The 13,659-nt window shown below is 41.9% G+C and overlaps 1 protein-coding gene across 1 annotated transcript in view; it reads left to right on the top strand.

Moving 5' to 3' along the window:
* LOC116826651 (gamma-aminobutyric acid receptor subunit pi-like) overlaps window positions 1–13,347 on the top strand; it is a 58,663-nt gene extending 45,316 nt beyond the window's left edge. The window contains exons 7-9 of the mRNA XM_032783526.1: window positions 6,345–6,497; window positions 7,515–7,708; window positions 13,036–13,347. Of these exons, the coding sequence (XP_032639417.1) occupies window positions 6,345–6,497; window positions 7,515–7,708; window positions 13,036–13,347 (659 nt within the window). The remainder of the gene's footprint in view (window positions 1–6,344; window positions 6,498–7,514; window positions 7,709–13,035) is intronic.
* Window positions 13,348–13,659: the final 312 nt, after the last annotated feature.

Raw genomic sequence — 13,659 nt, 5'->3', positions numbered from 1 at the left:
GGGGTCTGGGTCTTGGGGGTCCTCCCAGGGAAAGTGGGGGAGGCCAGAGAGGGGGTTCCCCCCAAGGAATTTGGGGAACCCAGGCTGATAAGAGCCTAAATCTTATCTGGTGGCAGCGAAGTAAGATCCAAGCTGGGTATAAGCTTAGGGGAGGTTCCCAGTAAACACTCAGATGTTGAACTCTAAGTCCAGATTTGAGACAGACGTTTACTACAGTAGCCAAGCTCTTTGTAACCTTAATAACTTTCTTTAGACTAGTTTTATGTATGTAATTTTAAAAACATTGTAAATATTTAAATGTGAGCAGCCATATTCTAGTCTGGTAACAATAAGACAGACCTGTGTGTGCATTCATAAGCTGTTGTTGCACTTCACGCTGTTAAAAAGTCCTCTCAACCTCATACCTCACAATGCACCTGAGGGATGCACAAATAGCCTATTAATGCAGATACTGCTGTTGTGGCTTACCACTAAAGTGCATCCATATTTATAAAGCCTAGTCATGACTCATGGCACACAATATGAGAAACAAGCATATAACTTCACTTAGTCAAATAAAAAGAGCTCAGGCCAACTGACTACAGTGAATACCTGAATTTCACCCTCACAGAGTTTGGAAAAAATTGAATTTTTAAAAAAGTTAGAGATCATCATTTTGTAATCTTCAAAATAAAGTATGTACTGAACATTAATTGTAGATCCAGTTATGTTAATAAAAATCAGATTGTTTCTTTATTTTCATGCATTATAGCCTAGCAGGAACATAAGGTAAAAGCAAATTCACATCCTGAACTTTAATTGCACAGACATACAAAAACTCACTTAGGAATCTGGGACTATGAAGGACCAAATTCAGACTTAGCATAAGTGTGTGTAATTCCACTACTTTTTCCAAGTCTTCATTTGGCTCCAAGGTTCAGATCCTTGTGCAAGTCACAGAAACAGGACTGGAAGGGACCGCAAGAGCTCTTCTAGTGCAGTCCCCTGCACTCAGTGCAGGACTAAGCATTATCTAGACCAACCCTGACAGGTGTTTGTCTAACCTGCTCTAAAAAATCTCCAATGATGGAGATTCCACAACCTCCCTAAGCAATTTATACCAGTGCTTAACCACCCTGACAGGAAGTTTTTCCTAATGCCTTTGCTGCAATTTTAGCCCATTACTTCTTGTCCTGTTCTCAGAGGTTAAAGAGAACAATTTTTCTCCCTCCTTGTAACAACCTTTATATACTTCAAAACGGTTATCATGTCCCCCCTCATTCTTCTCTTCTCCAGATTAGACAAATCCAATTTTTTCAATGTTCCTTCACGGGTCATGTTTTCTAGATCTTTAATAATTTTTGTGGCTCTTCTCTGGACTTTCTCCATTTGCCCACATCTTTCCTGAAATGTGGCACCCAAAACGAGACACAATACTTCAGTTGAGGCCTAATCAGTGCAGAGTAGAGCTAAGGAATTATTTCGTGTCTTGCTTACAACACTCCTGCTAATACATCCCAGAATGATGTTTGCTTTTTTTGCAACAGTGTTACACTGCTGACTCAGATGTAAATTGTGATCCATTATAACCCCCAGATCCCTTTCCACAGTACTCCTTCGTAGGCAGTTTTTTCCCAGTTTGTATGCACGCAACTGATTGTTCCTTCCTAAGTGGAATATTTCAAAATATTTACTTCAGACCATTTCTCCACTTTGTCCAGATCATTCTGAATTTTAATCCTATCCTCCAAAGGACTTGCGACTCCTCCCATCTTGGGGGGTTTATAAGTGTACTTTGTATGCCATTGTCTAAATCATTGATGAAGATATTGAACAGAACTGGACCCAGAACTGATCTGTGGGCCTTCTCTTGATATGCCCTTCCAGCTTGACCATGGACCACTGATAACTACTCTCTGGGAATGGTTTTCCAACCAGTAATGCACCCACCTTATAGTAGCTCCATCTAGGTTGTATTTCCCTAGTTCGTTTATGAGAAGGTCATGCGAGACAGTATCAAAAGCCTTACTAAAGTAGAGATATACCACATCTTCTGCTCCACTTCCCCATCCACAAGATTTGTTACTCTGTCAAAAAAGAGTTATTAGGTTGGGTTGACATGATTTATTCTTGACAAATACATGCTGACTGTTATTTATCACCTTATTATCTTCCAGATGTCTGGAAATGGATTGCTTAATTATTTGCTCCATTATCTTTTCAGGTACTGAAGTTCAGCTGACTGGTCTGTAATTCCCTGGGTTGTCCTTATTCAATTTTTTATAGATGGTCACTATATTTACCCTTTTCCAGTCCCCTGGAATTTTACCATCTTCCATGACTTTTCAAAATAATTGCTAATGGCTCAGGTATCTCCTCAGTCTTCTGTCTGCCTCCTCTCCAATGAGAGCCACAGATCTAACAACCACTCCTGTAACAAACCCCTACTAGTCCCTCTGAGTTATTTGAGTCCATCAATCGTAGTTTCAAGACCTCCAAAGATGAAGAGAAGGATCCTCAGAGTAATAGACCCATGCCCCACGACCTGCAGGGAGGCGAAAACCTCCAGGGCCTGCTGCCAATCCCTGGAGGAAAATCCCTTCCTGACCCCAAATATGGTGATCAGTTAAAACCCTGAACATGGAGCGCAGACTTACAGAGAGCACCCAGGAAGACTTCTCTGTAGAACTCAGTCCTACCCATCTACATCCCATCATAACAGACTTGTGCTATTTACCTCCTAATAATCACAGATCAATTTATAGGCAAAATTAGGCCATACCCCTCATAACCATCCCTCCATGATTATCAGTTAGTTGAAGCCAATACTGTCTTTTGCCCCCACTCCTCCTTGAAGCGCCCTGTTCCAGAACTTCACTCCTATTAATTGGTTAGAAACCTGCTTTACTTCCAAGTCTAAGTTCCTCAGTGTCACAGTTTATACTCCATTTGTTCTTGTCGGTCACATTTGGTACTAGCTTAAATATTCCTCTCCCTCCCTGATATTTATCCCTCTGACAATTTTTAAGAGCAATCATATTCTCCCTCAGCTCTCTTTGATCTAGGTTAACAACTCAAGCTTTCAGTCTCTTTCATAAGACAGTTTCCATTCTCGGTTCTCCTACGTAGCCTTCCTCTTGTACCTGTTCAGTTTTGAATTTCATCCTTCTTAACCATGGGAGACCAGAACTGCACACAGTTTCCGATGAGGTCTCACCAGTGCCTTGTATAACGGTAACTACACCTCCTCTTCTCTACTAGAATACCTCATACCTGATGATCCTAATTGATTAGCTTTTTTTAAAGGCCGATTTACGGTTGGGGCTCATAGTGCATTCTGTGATCAAACCAGTACTCCCCCTCTCTTCTCTTCCTCTCGTTACTTCCATGATGCGTCCCCCTTTTAACTAAATTCTCGTATTAATCCCTAATAATGCTGCAGTTGCTCCTTCAACTATTAATGTCATCCTCTTACTATTTACTCAGTATAAAGGTTATCCAGCGATTTCCGGTCGATATCCAGATCCTTCTCTTGTATTAGCTGACCTACCTCAGCTTTGTGTCCTCCCAACTATATTAGCCACTTCCCACTTTTTTGCCAATGTCAGTGTAAGGACGGTTAGACTCACCCACTTGTGCCTCCTGCTTAGTAACCTGGGGAATTAGCTCGCTTCCATGGAGCGGCCCCCTCCTGGTGGAGTTCCCATCAGTTTTTCTCTGCCTGGCCTGGCGTCTCGTGGACCTACGTTAACTCCTTGTTCGCAAGGTGGCGTCTCTCTTCAGGCCTGGCCCCGTCCATGTGTGCCCGCTTAGTCCATCCTGGCCCCCTTCCAGGGATCGATAATCAGCAGTCTCCATCCAGCCATTATGTGCATCACAACGTTCCTCAAAGGTCTAATCTCTTCGGGGGAAGATCTAGGCGTGGTCTATAATGGCCTGTCCCTACGAGCCCCATGGACTCGGGATGTACCGCAAGGAGCAGGGGGGGACCCAGCCCGCCTCTACTCTGCGGTCCAGCCATGGACCTCTCGGTTCAGCCTCTTCTGTCCTCTTTCCTTCCCCTCTCCAGTCTGTTTCCCTGGGCCGCTTCCCCTACGGCCCCTTGCACCCGCTAGGCCCTTCCCCTCAGGTGCCTGCAGCCTGAGCGGTCTAGGGCAGGCCTTCTGCTCCCTGAGCCTGCCCCAGCAGATGCGTGTCCATGGTGCTACATCTCCCTTATGAGACTGACCTTCCCCCTTTCAAAGGCCGCTGGGACAGACAGATGCTCATGCTCGCTGGCAGCCTTTATATTACACTCTGGAGTGGGCCCTGATTGTCTGTCTAACAGTCTGGTGCCCTGATTGGTCCCATAAGCCCTTTTCTATTGGGCTCCCTGTCTGCGCCGCCCCCAGTCTGCCACAGCCGATTTTCCAGGAGCGGTGGCAGTCCGCCCCACACAGTACGTAATAAAGACTTACATAAGATTGGCGTCTCCAAAACTGATCCCTGAGAACTCCAACTAGTAACTCCTTCGAGCTTTCAGTATGACCCTCTTGTAGTTCTCGTTTAACCAGTTCCTTATCCACCTTTCAATTTTTATATTGATTCCCATCTTTTCCAATTTAACTAATAATTCCCCTTGTGGAACCGTATCAATGCCTTACTGAAATCGAGGTAAATTAGATCCACTGCGTTTCCTTTGTCTAAAAAAATCTGTTACCTTCTCAAAGAAAAAGGAGATCAGATTGGTTTGGCATGAGCTACCTTTTGTAAAACCATGTTGTATTTTGTCCCAATTACCATTGACCTCAATATCCTTAACTACTTTCTCCTTCAAAATTTTTTCCAAGACCTTGCATACTACAGATGTCAAACTGACAGGCCCATAGTTACTTGGATCACTTTTTTTCCCTTTCTTAAAAATAGGAACTATGTTAACAATTCTCCAGTCGTACAGTACAGCCCCTGAGTTTACAGATTCATTAAAAATTCTTGCAGTCCCAGAAGATTAAAAGGCTCTCCTCCCTATCAGCTGAGGAGGGGTGACTACAGGTCAATCAGATTCAGCTGAGAAGGGGTTACCAGAGATCAATTAGGATCAGCTCAGAGGGAGTTACCCGAGGTCAATTAGGATCAGCTGATTCCAACTAAGGGCTGCCGGAAACCTTTTAAATCCCTCCCCTGTTTGGGAGAGAGAGAAAGAAAAATTCATGATGCCAGTAGGCTAGGAGCAGCAAGACTTACCAGGAGGGGAAGCTGCATTCCTTTCCATAAGGGAGAAAAACAAGCCCAAAAGACTGAGAGAAGGAATGGACTGCCCCTGTGCAGCCAAGGAGGACTGTTTTTACCCAAGCCCACCTCAGCAAGGCCAAAAACAGCTAAGGCTGGTGAGACCGAGAAGGTGCCTTGCCACGCTACATTTAAATATGTTTCCAAAAGTCAAATTCTTAAGGTTCCCTTGAGATAAAGTAGATTGATTTAGTCAGAGGTGAAAGTAAGCCAAAACGGCGTACCAGCCATGCTGGACTGGACCAGCTTTTCTGGTGGTGATTTAAAGGCCGTTGTGGGGAGCCCCGGGCCCCTTAAATCACCGCCAGAGCCCTACCACCACTACCCCGCAGCAGCTAGAGCCCAGGCCCTTTAAATCACCATTGGAGCCCTGCTGCCTTGGGGTAGTGGCGGCAGGGCTCCCCCCGTGATTTAAAGGGCCCGGAGCTCCATGGCAGCTGGAGCCCGGGGCCCTTTAGTTTGCCTCTGAGCCCCAGGGCTCCCAGCTGCCTCTGCAGCTGGCAGCTCCGGGGTGATTTAAAGGCCCTGGGGCTCCCAGCCACAGCCAGAGCCCCAGGGCCTTTAAATCCTGAAAGGCCCCACCTCTTCCAGTTGAGGCCACGCCTCTTCTGGTTGAGGCCATGCCCCCGCTCAGGACTGTTAAATCCTTTAAGTTACTTTCACCCCTGGATTTAGTTAATTGGTTTCCTCATAGATTAAGAGTTTTGTTCCCTTCTCCTACTCCACTTACCCCAATTTAATACCTGGCACAAAACCTATTTGTTCAGGTTTAGTGTATAGAATGGGTGAATCTCACATATATTGAGTATAGGTTTACTTTAAGAAAGGCTCTCCTCTCTATACTGGAATTTTAGCAAAACAAAATTGACAAGAATTACAATATTTGTTTACCAATTTGGACCTAATTAGAGCTTTTACTTCCAAAGTATCAGAAATGGAAAGTTAACAGATTTGTTGGGAAGTGTTCAAGACAAACTTACATTTTTAATGTTTAAAAATTGACCTTTACAAGAAATTGTGGTAAGTGGCACCATCTAACATTACCTTATACCACGTAATTGTTTGTTTCGAAAGGTTGTTTGTTCCTCTTTTCACAGGACGCTATCCAAAGTTAGTATTCCATTTTGAGCTCAAGAGGAACATCTTGTATTTCATACTAGAGACATATGTACCATCCATCTTGCTAGTTGTACTCTCCTGGGTATCATTCTGGATAAGCCAATCATCAGTTCCAGCCAGAATCTGCATAGGTGAATAACTGAAAAAACAAAACAGAGGTTGAAACAATAAAAAGTGTTCTTTGTTGCATGGTACATAGCATTCATTTCCAGAAGTTGCAAAGACTTCTGTATTTTAGGCAATTACTTCTTCGGTTTGCCATGCATCATGTAGATTCCCCTTGGATTTTTATTTCTGTGTATTATCTAACAACGAAAATATCCTAGGAAGCCATAGGGAGTCTAGATGGCAGAAAAGCACAAAGAACATTCAGTTATTCCTTAACTCACTTCAAAGCATTCAAGTACAACGTGTTGCACACAAGAAAGAATTATGAGGTATTTGTGAGGATGAACAATACATACTAATTTAACACAAGGATAAAGGAAGAAAAAGTACTGTAAGAGATTAAAATAACTCATTTTAAATGAGAGAGAGAGGTGTGGAGCTGGGAAGAAGAAGAAGAAACAGTTGCCACAAGACTGAAATGTTCGGAGCAGAGGAGAAACGTTACAAGATATATAGCTTCATGCTTCTGGATTTGTAAGAAGGAAAGGTGTCCATACAGAGTGAACACAGTTGAACAGATTGGTGTTGGCACTGTGTGTGTAAATGCATAGAAATGCTCACTGTACCTACTTTCATGTGAATGCTACGCAGCAGAGATGCAAGATAATTACATTGTGGTTATAAAAAATCATTGTGAACCATCTTTGTAGTCAGGGAATATCCAGACCATTTGCATAGTACCATAATAATCACAAGTGTACAGCATGAGTCATTTAAGTTCTGCTCATTTTAGTTTACAGACTCTCTGGATTATTAACCTTGTTTCTATTTTTTTTTAAACAAGTGGATTCAAAATCTTAAATATATTTAAAAGTCTTAATTCCAGAACATCCAGCCGTAAATGAGGAAATGTGGTTGCACACACTGAACAGCTCACATTAACCATAAAGCTCAGAAAACACTAGTTTGCAGCTATTCCAAATGCTGCATAGAATGCCATAACTAACACCACTTTTTACCTCATTCCTTGTGTTCCGCAGGTGTCACAACAGTCCTTACCATGACAACTCTCATGATGGGAGCCAGGACTTCACTTCCTAATGCTAATTGCTTCATAAAGGCAATTGATGTATACCTTGGTATTTGTTTTAGTTTCATCTTTGGGGCTTTGTTGGAGTATGCTGTGGCTCATTTCTGCACTCTTCATCGTTCCAATCTGAGGGTATTCACAAAGGTATTTAAATTTTTAAATATTTGAGTAGAAAGAATACCTAGGGAACTCCTTGTCAGGAGAGTACATTACCTGCATTAGCATTAATGGGAATTATAAAGACATTTAATGGAAATATTTCTTACAATAAGGACACTAAAAGGCACTATGAGTCTGACAAAAACTAAGGAATTAAGCACCCTGGAACTCCAGCTCTGAATTTTGCAGCTCAGGCCCTCTTTCCTAGAGGATACTTTATGTCTCTCAATTATATCCACACAAAGTAACAAAGAATAGTTCATGAATCACTGAAGTCTTTGGCACTATTATTGTGGCATTGATGTTGCAGCTATATGTAGGAGAAGGCATGGAATTGTCTACCCCAGGAGGAGAAAAGGCAGAGTTTGGGGCTGTTCCATGCACACAAGGGGGTAAGCAATCTGCCATATCCATTAAGAAGGAGAAAACTACTTCCCCAGATGAATACTCCTTGCTCTGCAGAGTGGCGTGGAGTGAGTGGGGCAGGGCCATAGCTCTGACTCTGCCTTACCCCATTTTAAATGCAGGGACTGCTACTTCAGGAGGCCCTTACATAACTACACAAGAGTTGGGCAATCATCTGAGCTATCTGTACAAAGGCTACTCGCAATCTGACTCTTGCCATGACCATAACTCTCAGTGCTGTTTATATGTAACTGAGGGCAGCATATTTGGGTCAGAACCATTTACTAGCATTTCCTCTAACAGCTTAGGAAATTATTTTTTGTAACTTTTTGTCTTCCACCTTGCTTGCCCAGGTATTAAGCTACTCCCTCCCTTGAACCTGCCAGGGGCACATGGTGTCTGTTTCCGATATAACCCCATTCTTAGCAGCAGTTACAATCACTACATTCACAACTCAATGCCCCACACTGTTGGTTACATCAGTGGAAGTGCTCCTGGTGAAGACATGCACCACCAAGAGAAAAAGCTAACGTGGACATGAAAAATCACAGTAACTATTATGGTGGCATTATGTCGACCTAACTTAGGTCAACTTAATTTTGTAGTGTAGACAAGGCCTGCGCAAGGCTAAGCCATGTAGTCTGAGGGTATTCTCTGGGAATGGTTGCAAATGCAGAGGCTAAGGATTTGTTTGGCAAGCTGGGTGTGGGTGAGAGAGAGGCATAAAGCCAAGAGAGAGCCATCTGAAAGTGAGAGAAGCAGTAGTGAGCATGGAGCAGAGATAGAGCTCCTTGGTCACAGAAATGACCAGAGGACCAGACTTAGAAATTGTGAGCAAGGAAACTGCCTGCTGCTGTTTGTTCCCATTGTTTTCAGGGAAACAGGGCTTTGTGCACAAATCTGATTTTGAGTATAGAAATTGTGCATACAAAATTGCAGAATCAAAAGACGACAATTGAACTCATTTTGTAATTGTAGCCTTAAACAATGAATAAGAATGATCTGTGTTGTACTCTGTTTTAGTATTTAAATAAGATCCAGCATTGGTTAAATTGGCACATTTTAGTCGTTTGGATGTGCTGGAGATTTACGGCTTAGAATATGAACTGTGAAATAGCTAGCCGTATACAGACACCTGCAGTAGCAAGCTCTATGTGAGCCATGACCAGCACAGATAACATCAAAGTCAATGATAAAAACTGATGAATCACCTGCTGTATGGAAATTCAAGCATGATGTCCCATTCATTTCAATACAGTTAGCCCACTGCATAACAGTCTGAATAAACCAACAGGTTACCTTTCAAAGGCCTTACACCTTGCTTTCTTGTGTATGAAGGACAGAACCTACCTTTATGACTAAAGAAACCCTTTTGACTCTTTCCCCTGTGTCATAAATAGATAGTTAAGGGTTAATGTTTCTGTTACCTGCAAAGGGAACCAAACACCTGACCAGAGGACCTATCAGGAAACGGGATTTTTTAAAAGCAGGGGTGGGAACCTCTGGAGGTTTTTGGCTTTGTTCTCTGTCTTTTTGTTTTCCTCGGCTGTGAGTAAACAAGCTTTTCTTCTATCTCCAATCTTCTTTCTACACTTCTACTACCCATTTGTGAGTACAAAGGTAGCAAAGCAATAGGCTGTTGTATGCTTTGTTTTGTATTTACATGTGTGAGTGTGCTGGACTGGTTTAAATTGGCTATTTTTTTGAATCAGACTGTTTATTCCTATTTTCTTATAAGCAATATCCCTGTATTGATCTCTTAATGCAGTGTTTAGTTTATCTGTAATTTCTTTCTTTTTTATATAAAGTTTTCTTTTTAAAACTGGTTGGAGTTTCTTTTCCTAGTTAGGCAAGGGGATAGAAATTTCTGTGCCAGGGGTACTGTCTCTCTTAAGGACAGGCAGGGGGGAGGAAAAGCCTCCGCTCTGTGTTTACCTCTCCTATGGTCCCAGGGCGGGAAAAAGCTACGGGGGAAGAGAGAAAGAATTAGCTCGGTTCCCTTGTATTGAGGTTGGTCTCTTTGTAGAAAAGGAGACAGGTTTTCTTGGTATTGTGATGTAAAGAGATTACATCAACTCTCTCAGGTTGCCCAGAGAGGAACCTCTGAGAGGGAGGAGGAAGGGAAGGGAGGTATTTCCCTTGCCGGTAAGACTCAGACTTCTGGGTCTTGGGGGTCTCTCCAGGGGAAGTTTGGGGAGACCAGAGAGGGGGTCCCCCCAAGGAAAGGTTTGGGGAACCCCGAGAGGGGGCCAAAACCCTGGAAAAACTTTGGATGGTGGCAGCGAGATTAGATCCAAGCTGGTAGTAAGCTTGGAGGTTTCATGTTAGCCCTCAGATTTTGGACGCTAAGGTCCAGATTTGGGACAGAGGCTTTATTACACCCTGTGTAAAAGAAAGGGTTCCTCATCTAGCCTTATTTTTTTTTATTGACCTTTGGATAGAAACAAGCCTGGAAACTCATCCTGAAAGAGGAAAATGCCACAAATTGAAAATTGGGTAATAGTGGAAACAGTCTTATATCTACTGGTCACACCTGCTGCAGCTACAATGCACAGCATCACGTTGCCTTTACAAACATTTTAAAATTGGCTTGGCAAAGGAATCTCTAGGTACACCAGATGCCATGACACTCTTGGATGAAACACTTAATCTTGAAAATCTATAATATTCAGCAGAAGTGACATCTTTCCTCCTGTCAGCTGTTGGATGTCAAACACTTCAGTTAATATAAACAGCAACAGCAGATAACATATACAGTACTTTTCAGCTCTCATACAGTACCTTTTCATGGATGCTGCTGATTTTTGTATTCAAACAAATCCCTTCATAGTGCCATCTGCTATTCTCTCATTAAGAGCTGGGAGTGAGAGAAGAATAAATGGTATCACATTTAAAAAATACAGCTGCAGTTGAACTCTCTCGAAATGCAAGGTTTCCATAATGTAAAACAGCATAATTATTCTTCTCACACAGTACCCCAAAGCCCCTCTTTTTCAGCAGTCCCCCAACATCCCTGATTTGTAAGGCAGATACCTATTTGTAGTTCTGTTGTAGAGTCTCTTCTTTTCACAGGTGCAATATGATAATCAAGCTGGTGCTGTAAATGCATCTTTTTATGTTCTGTGAAAAGAGAGTGTTTTGGAACCAGCAACAGGAGTGAGACATGCACCATGCCATAGGCAGCATTTTCCACTCAAGTTTTAAGGGCTTCCTAGGGAAAAGAAATAAATTAAGAATAGCCTATTATAGCAAAAGCCACCTGTGAATCGTTCACGTGCAGCTGCGTGAAAAGAAAAATGGCACATGGGCAGTGTCCTTTCCCGCTGTGCAATAAAACTGTAATTCTGTACAAGTTTTATTTGACTTTACGTGGGTGAGAAATAAAACTTTAAACTGAACAATGCATTAACTCCCACCATTTAAAAAACCCAGATGTTGTTCTGCTCCTTTTCTCTTTCTAATAAATGAGAACCTGGGAACAGTAAGGTTTCTTCTGAGAGGTTTCTTGATTTTAACAACTTTTGAAGTGCCAGTTACAATCATTATGACTCAGCCTTGGTGCTTTGTTTAAAGTGTCGGAGACACTGCTGTGAAGGATTTTCTCTGGCATCATGAGAACGATGTTGTGCTGAGTACCGTTTTTAAAGTAGAATAGCTAAGAAATTGAAATGTGTAGTAGAGATAGGTTCAAAGTAAAACTCCATATCTAGCATTTCCTCAGGCAGTGTTTAAAATCCAGACTGGAATTTTATGGCTTAATCTTATCTGTGGTTTATAAACATATTTTTAATCTCAGTTTTTTATTTCAAATTACTGACATTGCTGCAAGAAGCTATACTGCAAATGAAAGGAATATTTGCCATCAGGTGCATTTTCTGGGAAAACCCACTGTGTTGTGCATGGTTTATCTCTGTCAGATGAAAGATACTAGATTTTTCTGGCAAACTGAAAAACAAAAATGATAGTGATGATAATTTTTCCAGTTCCTTCTATTCTGCTTCACTGACTCACTGCATTTTACTTCTAAATCTGAGGTAGAATCCTGACCTTACTGAAGTCAACAGCAGAACTCCCATAGATTTCAAAGGATCAGGGCTTCAGCCACAAACTGTCTAGCTCAATGCTCTCTCCAATCAAAGCAAAGGAAAACCCCTTGAAATATTTGTGTAGGGCTCAACAAAGTGCTGCCCTGTTTCAGCAAAGCTCTTAAGCACGTGCTTAACTTTAACCCACTGAACTTTAAGCATGTGTTTCAAGTGCTTTGCTGAATCAGAAACTGAAATAAGGGATTATGAAATACTGAAATATTCATTTACTTGTGAGGTTCATTCCTCTTCCTTATCCTTGTCAGTGCTTTATTATTTTTTAAAATAGATCAACCTGCATCATGAGCCTAAGAGGCTGAAGAATAGTCAGCCTACTGTGCAAAGAGTAAGATTCTCTCAAATTCTGAGGTGCTTGAACTAGCTAGCTAGATCTAAGGGTAGCTGCAGCTCCACTGATCTTCTGCTAAAATAATGATATACTCCTAAACAATTCCTAGCTGCTGACAGTTAACTTGATCTTTCCAACAAAAAGATTGTTTATCCCCTTTGATACATTCAACAGATTTCATGCTCACTTTAATGTTTGATGGAACATTTTTGTACAAATCTAGTTTTCCTTTACACTCAGATTTGAACTTTTGCCAAAAGCTGCCATGTAAGTCATTGTGTTGTCCCTGTATTTGGAGACTTTGAAAACTGACAGTAGCTGCTTCCATATATGTGTATACCCTCTAAAATCAGGTGTGCACTACAAAAAGAGAGTCACAGGGAAACCTAATCATTCAGTTCAGTGTAAATGTAAATATATGTGATGAAACGTATGCTTAAGTGCCTCTATCCTGCTGTTTTATTTCCTGTCAGGATGAGGAAGAAGAGGTTGAAGAAGAGATTAATGGAGTACTGGCAACAATTGCAAACAGTTGTAATGTCTCTGACAAGATTAACAAGGTTGATTCAGAGAAAAACATCAATACTAGCAGTAACAGAAAAGACGAGAAAAGTAAACACAGTGGGTGTAGTTCACCAATGACAGTGATGAAAAGACTCTTCTGTATCTCTGACTGTTTCTATGTTAAAAACCTATACCACATAGACAACTATGCCAGACTCTCTTTCCCATTATCATTTATCATAATAAATGTATTTTACTGGGTGTATTATTTGTATTTCTAAGTATTTTAAGCTATAAAATTGTCATGTAAATTAAGGTAAGACATAATGAATACAGTTGGGAAAGTTGCATTGGTTTTGTCAGAGTAACATTTTTATTTTACAATGCAGTATGGCTAGGGCCCTACCAAATTCATGGCTGTGAAAAATGCATCACAGACCATGAACTCTGATCTCCTCCATGAAATCTGGCTATTGTAGGAGAGGAACAGAGCTGAGGGCACCCCAAGTTGGGGGCTCCTACCATGTGCTGGGCTCCAGCTGCTAGTCCTGGGGCTGGGGAGGGACGGACTGGACTTCTTCCCCTGTCAGGGG

The sequence above is a fragment of the Chelonoidis abingdonii genome, chromosome 15, assembly GCF_003597395.2.
Source record: "Chelonoidis abingdonii isolate Lonesome George chromosome 15, CheloAbing_2.0, whole genome shotgun sequence".
Classification (NCBI taxonomy): Eukaryota; Metazoa; Chordata; order Testudines; family Testudinidae; genus Chelonoidis; species Chelonoidis abingdonii.
The sequence above is the reverse complement of the archived record's forward strand: the minus strand, read 5'-3'. Positions and strand labels throughout refer to the sequence as shown.